This window comes from Nesoenas mayeri (assembly GCF_963082525.1).
Source record: "Nesoenas mayeri genome assembly, chromosome: 1".
In the NCBI taxonomy this organism is placed as follows: Eukaryota; Metazoa; Chordata; class Aves; order Columbiformes; family Columbidae; genus Nesoenas; species Nesoenas mayeri.
In genome coordinates, this window is record NC_137541.1 from 64,850,802 (window position 1) to 64,865,358 (window position 14,557).

General features: G+C 35.4%; 2 protein-coding genes across 2 annotated transcripts in view; one reads left to right on the forward strand and one right to left on the reverse strand.

Moving 5' to 3' along the window:
• CACNA1C (calcium voltage-gated channel subunit alpha1 C) overlaps positions 1 to 7,687 on the reverse strand; it is a gene marked incomplete at both ends in the record, with an annotated part of 485,303 nt that extends 477,616 nt beyond the window's left edge. The window contains one exon of the mRNA XM_080351364.1: positions 7,558 to 7,687. Within this exon, the coding sequence (XP_080207490.1) occupies positions 7,558 to 7,687 (130 nt within the window). The remainder of the gene's footprint in view (positions 1 to 7,557) is intronic.
• DCP1B (decapping mRNA 1B) overlaps positions 1 to 14,557 on the forward strand; it is a gene marked incomplete at both ends in the record, with an annotated part of 44,551 nt that overhangs the window by 5,803 nt on the left and 24,191 nt on the right. The gene's annotated exons all lie outside the window — the stretch shown is intronic.

Here is a 14,557-nt window from a genome sequence, read left to right on the forward strand (position 1 = left end):
TTCCTTATTTTGCTTTGCTTGCATGCACAGCTTTGCTTTACCTATTAAACTCTCTTTAGTCTCAAACTACGAGTTTTCTTGGTTTTGCCTTTCTGATTCTCTCCGCGTCTCACTGAGGGGAGGGAGTGAATGGCTGTGTGGGGCTGAGCTGCCGCCTGGGGTGAGCCCATAGCACCTACACTGACAATTTGCCAGTGGCAACATGAAAGTAACACCTTTCTTGCAGTTTAGGATCTCTCAGCCGCAAGATCTGAGAGCTTCTGGACCTCGTGGTACCCTTTACTGTATCATTCCCTTGAGTGCAACCATAAAAAAGAAATAACAAGATCCCCAGCTAGGGTACTCCCAGTTCTATAAAGGCATCTTCAGCCTGGGTCTGTGGGTCTGATTTTTACTGCAATAAGCCGTTTGATCTAGCCATGAGTAAATCTATAGATGTTATTTATTTGAGAATTTTCTAGTCTGAGGCAAGATTCATATTTGCTTTACTAAAAAAATCTACTAGTTTAGTATTTCTTTTAGTGTCAGATGTGCTCCAGGTATAGGGGTGTATTTCCCCTCGTTATTTATCTTCCTAAAATAATCTTGCAAAGTTATTTAAGAAAATGGAAGGTCTTGGTACTTCAAAGGAAAAACTGTTGTTTTCTCAGATTTTCTTAGAAATGTGGATGTTATCAGAGCAAGCTGGCATTACAGACCCACAGAAGAAAAGTTACTTAGCAAAATTTGACTTTTCTTTAGGTCCTTAAAGATCGTTCACATGGTGATTTATCCACGAAGATGCAAGTAACTATAGCCCTTTCTTCCTTCTGTTTTAAAGCTACATACAATTAAGGAACCTCCTCAATATTAATTCGTAGAATGTATCATAGAATCATAGAATGTATCATAGACTCATAGAAGTATCTGTTTTCACTATGATCTCATCTAAACACTCTTCTGAATATCTGTCTTGAATTTTCTGTATGAATTTTTTTCCTTGTGTTTTGATGTACTACACGACTTGCCTTTATATTTTTTTGCAAAATTAAGGCTTCAAGCTTCTTCCTTAATAAATGGAGTTTTCATCCAAAACTGGGTTTCTGAGGTCCTAATCTTATAATATTATTTTTATCTCCTGCTTCTAGCTACTAACAAGGAGTACTCAGTAATAGCTGTTTACTTGGCAAAACACTAGACAGTTTGGCAGTAATACTTCAACAGGATCTGGAAACAAGTTATCTGTTTCTAACCTTGTGTTTGAGTTGGTTACTTCTGACTCTATTTTTCATACATATTTTCTTATTAGATGTAACTAAGCTAGCAGAGTTTCCTCTCTTCTTCTGGTTGGTATAGTTGCTTTCCCAGGACGTACCGTTGGGTTTTGTGACTGTAAATTTCAGAAAAATTCAAAGGCAAGCATTTGGAGAAATAAAGAAGTCCTGGCCAGTGTTTTGTTTCTTTCAATATTTTGAATGTTTTTTGAAACCAACTTCATTTCAGTACAGCTAAATGTCTGTGGCTGGTTGTATCACACTAAATAAATGCTCTTGGCAGCAGAAGGTGGTACTTGCATACTGGACAAGTCCGCCAACAGTTTGCCATGTTATAGCTATCATTTTGTAAAGATTGCTTTGCAATTACAATAGGAAAAGCTTCCCAAAATTATACACAATAAATGTAAGCTTTATGATTACTTACAATAAGAAAAGAAATATTTTAACCTTTTTGCTCTGTTGGTTTTCATATATCTTCTATTGTTCCATATGATCTTGGTCATGTAAAGCTGAAATACTGTCTAAACACTATGTTGCAGACACCTACAGTCTAATCCCAGGACTTTTCAGGCTGGATTTGGGATCTGTGCCAGTTAATGTTTCCACTGATCCACTGTTTCACAAAAAAAGTTTAGTTTGGGAAATCTGTTAGGCTAGAGCTAGGATTATTCATTTCAAAGCTGGAAGGGAAGCTCAAATTACAGTTTTTGTCGCCAGCAGAAATCCTTGTCCACCAAGAAACAGAAGGTTTATGGATCAAATTGATATTTTTCAATGTGACCTTTACACTTATGTAGTTAACTGCATTTTTAGATGCTTGCTTTCTGAGAGCATGACAGTAATTCTGTTTTTGTTTAGATCGTCTAGTGATTTGAAGAATTTTTTAAATTTCCTGGGTTCTGTATTTGAATAATCTTAACTACATAGTTAGTACTTTTTTTTTTTTCCTTAATCCTTGGTGATATTTATTGGGAAAACTAATGTTTAGAGCCCGTTGCTTGATATTTGATGCTGGCTTATATGAGATAGTTCAGAAGAAATGCATAACTGTAAATTATTGATTAAACTAACTTAATCTTCTCCTTTTAGTACTGGTCAACTATATAATTTACTGACAACTATTCTCAACTGTATGTTGTGCCAGGTGTATATGGGTGTATGCTGGATCAGTGAATTATTTCTGGAGTTGACTGATTTATCATTTTATCACTGAATATTGGTTTTCATGTTTACAGGACACAGAGAATTTGGTGAATATTAAGTTGCATATCTTAGAGCTAACTTCAGCTTGAGCATTTCAGCTGCCAGAAAAAAATACAAGATCCTACCTTATAATAGTTAGTGTGCTAATTATGACAATGATCTGGTGCAGGTTAATTGGGTGCTTTTGTGCTGTAGTAAGTGGAGAAAGAAACTGTGTGACAGGTCAAGAAATATTTTATATTTGGCTAGATTCTCTACATATTTGGGCATAGAAGTTACTTTCATTTCTGTGCCACATTTGTAGCAAGGCCTTTGATTATGTCATCTCCTGGGCTTGAAACCAGATGAAGCTTCCTCATCAGATGTGGCATATTCTACTGAATGTGAGCTTTTGCAGAGGTTAAGGAAGCGGTACAAAAGCAGACCAGGCATGCCTAGTTTTGGTAAAACTGTCTAGACACATGTGATATGTACATAACCTCATACTAGTTTCAGTTGTCCAGTTTAACTTGCCACCATATGTCTACCAGAACCCTGAAAATTTAGTATTATTTTTGCAGATTCCCACACTGCAACAATGTCGAGTAGATGAGATGGGATGGGATGGGAGGGAGAGGGAAGTTTGCCAGGTTTCTAAAGAAGTAGCATAAGTTTGAGGGTTTGTTTGTGTTTTGGTTTGGTTTGGTTTGGTTTGTTTGGGGAGTTTTTGGTTTGGTTGTTTGTTTTTTGTTGGTTGTTTGTTTTTTTTCCCCCTGTAGGTCATATTTATTTATATGTGAAAATTTTTCCAAATATATGCTTGGGGATAAGTGAATGAAAAATGTTCAGGAAAAGGTAATGGTGTATATTTTTCTTAAACTATCATTTTTTGTTCTTAAACCCTATGTAACAGCATCCTAGAGCCCTCTCAAACAGAACAACTCACGTTCTTGGAGACCAGTTGTGGCTAATATCAGGTCACTCTTCTAAGTAAATTCATCCTGATAAAAAATTCTAAATGGATAACAAGTGTCCTACTTCTGTAGGCATTTCTGAAGACACACTGACCCTGCAAGTACATTTCTCTTGTGAAGAACATCTTGGTTTGAAGACTATTAGAAATTTGCTTCCGAAGAGAAAGCAGGATACAACAGTAATAGAATTTGAGTAATACGTAAAAATGAATATGTCATGGAAAACAATCTTCTTTTGGATACTATAGTGTCTTTTTTACCTTGAAATATGCTCTTAGTCTATATATTCTGTAATTCAGTATTTTAAATATTTTCTTCCTTCTGAAGTATGTTTTTATTCGAGTGTGAAAACAGCATTTGGTGATTAAATTTACTTGTCTATATATTTAGATTCAGCCTTCTGCATATTGACCAATAAACAACTACTTGCTCAATTGTTTCCATTGAGACAGCAAAATAGATATTCAAGGCTTTGTTTTTATGATATAATAGAGTTTCTGTTTGGTTTCAGTAAAATTGTCAGTTTAAATGGAGAGCCTTATTCATCAGCCTCCTACCTACCAACATACAGTATCTGGTCCAATAACAGAAAAAAACCCAACAGGGTGAACACAGTAAACTGTGTATTCAAATGACTATTCCTCAAATGCACATTGGTCTCTTTGAATTTTGAAACAAATACCTTTAAATGTTTTTAGCTTCATTCAATTTGTATTGTATTTCTCTAAATTCAGTGGTCTGCTGTTCAGAAATATTACATGGCTTTCTGTTGCTGCATCATTAAGCAAACTACTATGTTTTTATTACAGCTGAATAACTTAAGAACAATTTTTTGAGGTTAAGTTTGATTGCGAAATTATTATTCTGGCCCGCTAGAACTTTCATGCTTTGTTGAAGAAAATATTTATGTAGTTTGAGAAACATTCCTCAGAGTTTTAATTTGGAACAGAAGTGTTTGTAAAGTGAAAGCTCCAACTACAGAAATTCAAAGTCATTTTGGCACAAGGGCCTTGCCCTCAGTAGAGGTATGTGCTTCTCAGCCTGTTGTTTGCTAAACTGATTTGGCTAAAGCCTTTTTCTTTTTTTAAAGCCTGCATGGACTGACTACTGCCATTTGTTCAGAATACAAATGCTTGTGGTTTACCTGAGGTTCTGTCCTTGGGGACATTTTTGTCTCAGAGAAATAAACAAATTGTTCCTCCTTCTTCCCATTCCACTTTCTCTCCTTTCATCAGCATTATAAAAATTCATCATGTATCCAGCAAGACAAAACAGCAGCATCAGTCAAAATTACCTTCCCTGGATGTTACCGACCTTAAAGTGAAACCTCAGTTTTGCTGAGGCTGTTGGAATGCTAACACTGCCAAGCAGAGATATTATTTTCCTTTTTTAAATTTAAACTATGCATACTGAAAATACTTAAATTTTGTAGTAAAAATTGATTCTAAACCTTCCAAATTAAGGTTGCAGCATGAGCTTTGTCATGTTGCATGCCTTATTTTTTTTTGGAAACCCGTTTTATATTTTGTGTCCGACATAACTATTTTATAGTTTGTCATGTGCAAATTTTCTTGAGAGAAGCAAATAAATAGGAGCAGGAAGAAACTTGTTTATTAGATGTACAGTGATGATTTTTTTTCACGTGAGATGCTGTCTAGCACTGAGTTTACTGACTTCATGGTACCTACACTCAAAAATTATCTGTTCTTAGACCAGTTTATAAAAGCATATGTAAACGCATTACTAATTTCCTACTACGTTTCCCATATAGTTCCTCACTTTGTAGTCTATACTTCAACACACTAATCATTTTAATGTGCTTAGAAGATGGTATAAATAGTTTCAGAATGTCAAGAAAAATAATAAACTGCCCCTTGGAAATTATTATAGGTATTAAAATTTTTTTAAGGATATAAATGTACATATTTTATGTTTTATTATATTTTTGTGCTTTCTATCTCTCATTTTAATTTTCAAGGATACCTAAAAAAATCTTTCATGCTTGCCTTTTGAGATATAAAAATATTATTGTAACTTGATGGCATAACTAAACGCTGTTTTGCAGTCGAGTGTGGACAGACATGCAGCAGGGCTGGTTGAAGGCAGGTGGTGTTTGAGATGGGAAATCATGATCTCGCTGTCTCGTGGTTAGTTGGCTTCCCTGTTCTAGAGTTTACAACCTGATACGCCTGGTTTTGAAATCTGTAACTAAGCTCTGCTTGAGTCTATAGAACCAGGAGTGGATTTTTAATGTAGTGAAAAGGACAGGATAATTTGTTGTAGAGTGTACATATATGCAAATTATCTCAAGAAATAGTTGAAAAAGTGCCATAGCATATATTCTTCTTTTGTAACTTGTAGCTAATCATAATTTCTTCTTTTCCTACCTGTCTGTCTTACTGAAGCTAGCCCTGTTTTGAGCAGAAAGCTGTGCTAAATGACACGCAAAGGCCCCAACCGCACTAAATCATTAATGTGATTCTAGAATTAGCAGGTACTGGTTAATTCTACTTTAGAGTGTTTGCGATTTTTTTTGTGCTTATTGTGGAGAGGAAATGGTTTAGGTTCTTAAGGTTCAAAGTAAAACAAGCAATGCAGTAGAGGAACTATGTTATCCCTTTTTTGCTTGTTTTTCTTAAAGCAAAATTTTTTGTACTAGTAAGTATTTCTAGGTTTATTTTTTCTGGGGCTGCCTTATTAATATTTTCCTTTAAATACAATGTATGTTTTCAGTGGAAATTGTACATACCAGTTGTGAAGGCCTTAAGATATAAGTTTTGAAGCATAAAACTGTATCCCTTGTCACCCCACCCAGTTCAGCACAGATACTTCTATTCAGCCTTTCCTAAAAGGGTATTTTTGTTGTTCCTTCCTTAGCCTTCCTACCCTACAGATTTGTTAGCAGTTGTGGAAGCCTGAGCAAAGCAAAGGGCTTAGAATACTTTGCATTAGTCCTGTGGCTTTTTGCAGCTGTAACTATGATAACTGCAGCCACCTTTTTGCTCTAATGATATGTTTCTGTTGTGTGACAAAGGTGATAAAAAAAAAAGGTGTACAGAAAAGTAGTGCAGTAATCCTAATGTAGGTTTTCAGTTATGTGGAATGATGGAATCCAATCTAAAAGTCAGAGAAACTATATGTCACGTGAGAAGAAACAGGCTAAGAAGCTAAGATAACAAAGCTATGTAGTTTTTTGATGGCTGATAATTATTTTGTGCATAGTGAAACTGTTTTCCTGCCTGGGCAAACAAATTGGTAGGAAAAGTATATGGAATAGAATATTAAAAGCATGTATCAATCATCCTGCAGTTGTGGATGAGTTTCTGTATAGAACGAAAGGAGTCTAATACTGTGTGTATCTGCTAGACACAGTCTTCGTTTCCCATTTATGGATGTCAGCATATAAGCAACTATTAGCTTGTCTGGACGCTTACAGCTGAGTGTGTACTGCCAGCACTGAGAATTCCGGACATCTTTTCGAGATAAGATAGGCATATGATGCAGTAAAGCTCAAGAGTTCAAGTTGGAACAGATAATTATTTTTTTAAATAGGTTATTTTCGTGTGACTACCTGTATACCCTCTACTTCATACACACCTCCTTGTATAGTATAAAATGGTAGATGTTTCCAGATCAATGTAGATATGTACATGAGTGCATATATATTTTTTCTGCAAATGAAAATATTACAGAGCTAGTTGCTTTTTAGAAACCTCTTGCGTAACTCCTTTCACATGTGCATTTAATATTTTGAGTTTTTGTATGTTTTAAACTTCTTAGCCTCATCGCCTATGAAACAAAACTTTTTTATTCCTTATGCTTGCTTGCTTTTTTTTTTTCTCTCATGTCAAAGCGTAAGTGGGAAAGCGATGTTCATGAGATACTCAAAAGACAATATATTGCCAAGTGAAGCCATCCATCTTTTGACTCCACAGATTTGAGAATTAACAGAATTATCTAAATCCTGTGGTAGTGTGATCACACATACGGGACTTCACAGTATCCACAGTATTATCCACAACTATAAGTTATTAGTATCATTTCATACATTATATAGACTCTTCTATTTAAATAGAAAGGGAATACTTATCCAAGCAAGGAAATACCAGTACAGTTTGCGTGCACACAACTAGGTAATGTCTTACCTCCAGGTTTGATGTAGAAGCAGTTAAGCTGAGTTTCATGCACCAGCTTCCCCTTGTACTTCGTTTCGGGTTCCCCTGGCTGGTGGCTGGGTAGAGGGTGATAGGCTTGCCGAACTAAGGCTTGAAACATTTTAAAATTCCAAGAAACGTTGAAACAACTGAACCTGAGTATATTTTCTATATATAGTAAAGGTAAATTCCTTTCAGTAAATAGTTTCCTACTTCAGAGTTATTTTATGTAGTAGCCTCATGCAGAAGTTAAAACCCGAATGTTGCTTTAAACTACTGACAAGTTGGTCTTTTAATCTAGAAACTATTTTCCAGCTCTTTGAAACCTCTGCAATATCTCTTGCATTATCCTTCCTTTCCTTGCTCTTCACTCCTAATCCTTTTCTTGTCCTCTGTGCCTTCTGCTGAGCTGGAGCCTTCTCCTCCCCCTGTGGTTTTTTAGGAAAACTTGGATTGAGAAGTGAAGATAATAGGCGCCATCCACCCGTCAGCTCATCACCTCACCGAGCCCTGACGATCTCTGGTTTCTGTATATCAGCACGGACTTCTCTGATAATATCCTCTTCTGTTTGAAAAAAAAATAGGTTTGTCTAGTAGGGGGTGGACTTCACTCCTGACATAGCCAGAAAACTTCTTGTGGAATGTGAGCTTGCTCACTGGCACTCTTTTATATGTGTATATATATATAAAAATATTTGTAACCTACTCTCAAAACATGGAAGATAAATATGTGAGCAAGTGTATCCCACAGCGCATATACAAGCTGCTCACTTCTGACTAGTATTGATTTAATACAAGCTCTTGAGTGCCTCATCAGCTCTCTCTTCGTCAAAACAAGCCTTAAATCGGCAGTAAACAATACTTTTCAATTACAGGAGGAAAAAAGAAAGAAACCCTTCTCAAGTATAAGATAGCATACCCTTTAAAGGACAAGGAATGTGTTCTATACAGAAACATGGTGCAACTGTTCCAGTGGAATTCCTCTAAGGCTGCAAGTGCAGTGTTGCTTTTTGTCTTAACTGGCGTACAAACTAGTAACAGCATTGAGCTTATTATTTGCTATCTGCTGTCCTTTAATGGTTGTGGCTGCAGCCCAGTTGTTGGTTTTGCAATGCAGAGGTTGCTTCAATAAAATGGAATAAAATATATTGTCTTCATATTGTAATGTATTGCTTAAAACTAGTCTTTAAAAAAATGTGGGTTTGACCTGCTAGCTTCATTATTTGGACATAGATACTCCCAGGTCTTTTGGAGCCTGTTACAGTAATCCCTTTGCATAGCGGTATTATTTATATGAATAAAAACAACCAGAGATTCTGTAGCCAGGGGAAAAAAAAAATGTAAGTGATGTAAGACACATGCTTCAGGTCAGAAGTCAACAATAAAGGGACTAGGAAGATTCTTCCTGTGAATCATCTGGTTCTGGTCATTGTCTTAGACAGGATATGGACTTTCAGTTTGATGAGCTCCAACAATTCTTTTGTCTCTGTCAAACAAACTGCCTTTCTGCAAAATTTCAGTATTATTTGCTTAACAACATACATTGTTAAATCCTCTACACGGGCACATGTAGATTCTCACAATAATGAGATTCATGAAAATTCATAATTAGAAAAGGAGAGAAATAACATTGGATTTTTATGTAAGGTATCATATGCCTTCCTGCAGTGCTTTACTTGTTTTTGTTGTTGTCATTGCTCTTCTGGTTTTATTCTGGTTTTCTCTCACGTGAATATTTTGTACATCTCTCCCTCAAACAGAAAACAAAGTAGAGGTTCAAATTTTCACTGACATAGTTAAAAGCTGAAGGAGAGGAGAGCAGAAGATGATTACTGATATGTTTTATTCCTAAAGGATTATCCATGAGCTAGTAAAATACTGCTGACTTCTGAAGCAAAATGAAATACACACTTTAACTTTCTGTGTGAAAATAATACAGTTGCTGTAATGAAAATCACCCAATGCAAAATGCCAAATTTTTATTTGAATTTAAGTGTATATCTGTTCCATATTCAGGGATTCAAAATTGCAGTGTACCTCCCAGTGCTGCTATTGTGCAATGTCTAGCTGCTAATGTAAAATGAATTTGATAAATGTCTTTGGGTTGGTTTTTTTGTTTGTTGTTGTTGTTGTTCGTTTGGGGGGGTGGGGTTTTGGTTGTTGTTGGTTGTGTCTGTTTGTTGTTGTTTTTCCTCCTGTTGGATTACAGGTTTGAAACTAGAAAATGCTTACTGCTTAAGTTGTATTTTCTTGGTGACAAACTTGATCTCAGGAGTACATTATTTTTCTCCCAATGTACTTATACCCACACATAATGCTTTCTGTGTGAGAAGGTAGGAAAGTCAGTAAACTGCTCATATTCATAGTAATCTAAACACTAACTTCAATAGTTAAAATAATTTTTTAAAAATATATACAAACATGCTAAAAGATTTAAAGCAATCAAAAGAAAAAAGCAGTACGGTAGTTTGAAGAGGTGGTATTTGTATCTTCTTAAAGAAATTATTAAATTGCAACTTTCACTAGAATAAAGTAGGTCATTTAATTATTTTAATTATTATTTTAATTAATACTTTAAGATTAAATGTAGTGATTAAAGTTTCCAAAACGTAGCCATCTACTGACATTTAGCTTGCAAGCACAGCATGAGCCTACCCACAACTGGACTAAACTTATTACTGTCTGCCTGTCACTACATCAGAACATTGAAAGGCCTTTCTGTGCCCATGAAATTGTGTTGTATGGCTAAAAATCGTACATAGATAGAAATTCACAGCGGCAGCTCTACAGATAAGCAGATGTTACTGAAGGCAATCTCACAGCCAACTTTAAGAGGAGAAATGGCTACAGACTAGAAGAAAAGGACTTTTTAATGTGTTGAATATAACATGTTAACAAGCTATGGCAAATCAATAAAAGCAAATGCATAAGATATGCTGTAAATATGGACTATGCATTTGAAATTTCAGGAAGACTAGTTGACTTTACCTTTGCCTGTTTCTGTGTGATTTTTTTTTTATTCTTTTCTAACCATTTCAGAAATAGATATGGTATAGGAAAAATTATGGCATGTATAGAGTATACAAATGAAAAAATACATTTTTATTTTTTTTTTAATTCAGTTAATCTTATTTCTTAGGTGTTACTTGTTACAAGAACAAGTATATATATACATATGTATATATATAAAAGCAACTGAAACTTTTGTTGTTGCAAGTTTAGAACTTAGTCCAGATCTGTAAATATATTTCTGTTACGTAGGATCTGAAGGTGTGCAATGAAGAAATAAGAGAGGAGATCACAGCAGTCAGATTTGGAAACATCATCTATAGTTAAGGTTGCTTTTTTCCCTCGTGAAGCCCTTTTTGAAGTTGTTCATAATTTTGTGGGAGTTAAACCATATGGAGTGACAGGTCATCAGACTGATTATAGTAAAAATTCAGGTTTCAGGAAAAAATAACATAAAATAACATGCTATTGAACACCTATCTGAGATGAAAATATTCTTCCTTCTTTTTCCTATTCTTTTCTATTTTACCGAAAAAATGGCATCATCAGAGTTTGGGGAACTTGACCTTGGACTTGACCATAGCTCTGTAATTGGAAGTGTACGTTGACCTGTGGCAGGTACCCCAGAGATGCACTTTAAAAATCTTTGGGAACATATTCTTAGATTTGACTAAATTATAAATGAGAACCATGATGTTCTGATCCTGATGAGTCCTCTACTAACCGTATATGTCACATACAGTAGAACCGACTTTATCCCCACAGGACTAGAAGCCCAGATACTCCACAAGAAACATAACAGAAGCTGCTGCTTGTCTTAACCTAGTGAAGGCAGAGTGGAAATAAAAAGGCTGGAAACTGAGAAAGTGAACACAGCTCTCCTTCCTATTATTGAAAACAAAGGCAATTTTTTTTTGCCTTCAGGTTGGAAAGGCAGTGTTCTCCCTTTCTCCTTGATTGAGGAGAGTTCTCAGTGCTTTTAGCTACGAGGTATGATGTGATACGCATAGAATCAAGAAAAGACTGGTTTCTAGTTCCACTTCTCCTTGGGATAGTGTTCTGTTAGAGTAAGCTTTTCTGCTAATAGAGTTCATGGATATATATTTAACCTAGAGTTTTCTAATGACATTTTTGTGTTGTATTCAGATGATTCCTGTAGGTTAGGACCTGACTTCATTTCAGTGCGTAGAAGACGTTTTATGATTTGCTGCAGAAAGCAGAGAATGTAGAGAACTGGTAACCTAATATAGATAATAGTTTCAGATTTTGAGGTGTTAAGTTTCTTTTCCACTGAGGCATTCTCTGATTGGATTTTTTTCTCGTTAAAGGTGCTTTTGCTGACTCAGGATATTTGATTTGATTTTTAGCTTTGCTGCAGACTTCTTCACTTATCTTTCTAAAGTCAGTGTCTATCATTCTTCTACATCAAAAATGGAACAGTACTTTCACTTACTATTTGTTTATCTTAATACCACTTCACTTAGCTTTTGCATTCCTTGAGTGAGACTGTTTAATCGTTTCCATTGCACAAGGCAATGGAGCTCCAATCTGATGTGGACGTTTCAGAAGTCTATTGTGAAATAGTAATGAGAACCATTTGTTATTTAAGAACAACTTATTTATAAGAACAATAAAGGATTATTAAGAACAACTTTTTATTTAAGAAATGGATAGTCTGGCATCTGCAGACTTCCTGCCTTAATTTCAGTGTCACACATTATCATGATTTAAAAATTATTTGGAACTAATGATGCAACGGCAGTGAATGTGACTGGAAGGCCAGTGGTGAGGGAAAATATAAACGTACTAAGCCAGATGGATCATAACATAGATCCTGTTCCTGTGTCATGACTAAAAATTTCTTGTAGCATCAACAGAGTGCGATTTTAAGAGAATTCTTGCAAATTCAAGTAAAGAACCTGCTTATGGACACTTATATCTCCTGAGCTTTATGGAAATAAATGTATGAATGCACTTTAAAGTTTCCTATGGTACTAACATAACTTCAGCTTTGGGGCACTCTAGTAAGACAGTGTTGATAATGTCTATTACAGAGTTGTTTTTTTTTTCCTAAAGCGTTTCTGATAAATATTGATTAAAAATCTGCCTGAAGTCAGGCTATCCCAGTAGAGCCATAGACATGATTTAATAAATAACCTACCATCTCTTAGTTGTCCCTTTTTGTCTCATTAAATCAGAAGTATTTGCTGGCTCTATCTGGCAGTCTGCAGGCTGGTCACCGAAGTTTCATGTTGGTTGAAGATGGCAGGGATACTTCAGTGTCCATCCTACTAACAAAAAATTGCTTCTTGCATTGTTTTAAGGCATGGTTCCAGGCTCAATTAAACACATGGTGGTAAGGAACTTATTCTTGACTTCAGTAGTGTTGCCAGTCATTGCCCACTCTCAACCCATCTGCTTTTGGGGAAATGAGTTTTGAGGGACTTTTGCATTTTGTTGGGGTTTTTGTTGTTGTATTTTTTCTTGTTATTTTAGCTTTTTTTTAAGAAAGTTGCTTGAACAGTTCCCTCCTGACTTGAATTTGACTGGTCAAACTCAGCTTTTTCACTCTCTATATGTAATCGTCAGTTTGCATTAAGGTGTCTCTGAGCAGGATGCTTTTCCCTTTAATAACTGCCTTTTTTCCTATTTATTCATATATAATGTTTGAAATAACGAAAATACCAAGTCATCCTTTTCCCTGTCTCTGTTAAAAGTTCCCCAAGCAAGTGGATAAGGAGCTTTATCAATGATTAAATGAAAGAACAAGTGTCTGGTGATTTTACAGGGTTGTTTTCTTTCTCAGCAGCTTTTTAGGAATTTAAGTTAAGCTCATATCAAAATATAGGTTTTGGTTGTTTGAAAAATTCTTACCTTTCTTCAGTTTCTTGGCATTTTTGTGCCTGAGAGATCACAAAACTTTTCATTCCCCTCTAAGAACTTCCGGAAATATCAGGATATATCTATGCTGAATTTCCATTATTGATAAACAAATACATTTGCTTTATATGTGCTTTGCATTGTGTTGCTTTACATAATGTAGAGAAGTAGGAGATCTGAAAGTTGCAGTCCTGTTAATGACCCATGTCACTGTCAATATGGTATAATAGGATGAAAAATATTTTTCTTCTAGTGTTTTGGTTTTAAATACCTAAAGAGCTAAGCAACATGTTCTGTCTGAAAGAACTTTAAAGCTATAAACAACTAAAAGAACTTCAAGGCTTCTAAACTAGCAAATAACAAAATTAAGGTTGCTTGTGTGATTTCTCTGTTTTGCTTATGGAATTTTAAATTACATGATCGTATTCTTTTGCAATAAGGATTTTGCTTCAGTTATCAAATAGCCTGGATAGCGTTCATGTAAATGTGGCTATGCAGTATTCTGTTTTTATCTCGTTCCTGGTATGTGGGCCTCTTGCTTTGTTAGATACCACTGAAGTTCTGCACTAGGAACAGAACTATTAACTGGTTTTTTCTTGTTTTAGGTGATTAGTAAATCAGTATAATAGCTGATAATTCGTGAATAAGCTGAACTGTTGTACTTTGCTCAGATTAGAAGTAGTGTTCTTCCCATTTCACAAACTGGGATCGTAAGGCAAAGTAGTTACAATTACAGAGATCAATTGAATGCAAGATGTCTGACTTTAAATTTCTCGGGCCTAATTTTTCCAATATATTTATCATTTGTACGTCCAAAAACACTTACAGACTTCAGTTGTGATTATAAGTAGCTGTTGTTTTTGCAGGCCATGCAATAAAACCCAGGTCTAGGACCTCAAATCGAACACTGGGAAATAAACCGAACACAATCAGTGACAGCCGCTTAAGATGACATTTCGCAACTTGTGTATCATTGCATAATATCTCTGGGGCAGCGTCAGAGATGGAATTCAGCTTTCCAAGGTAGTGTGCAGCTGTTTTAGCTGCAGGGTTTTTGTATCTTCTTTAATTTGTTCCAGTTCTCTCTTGCTTTATGCTGCGG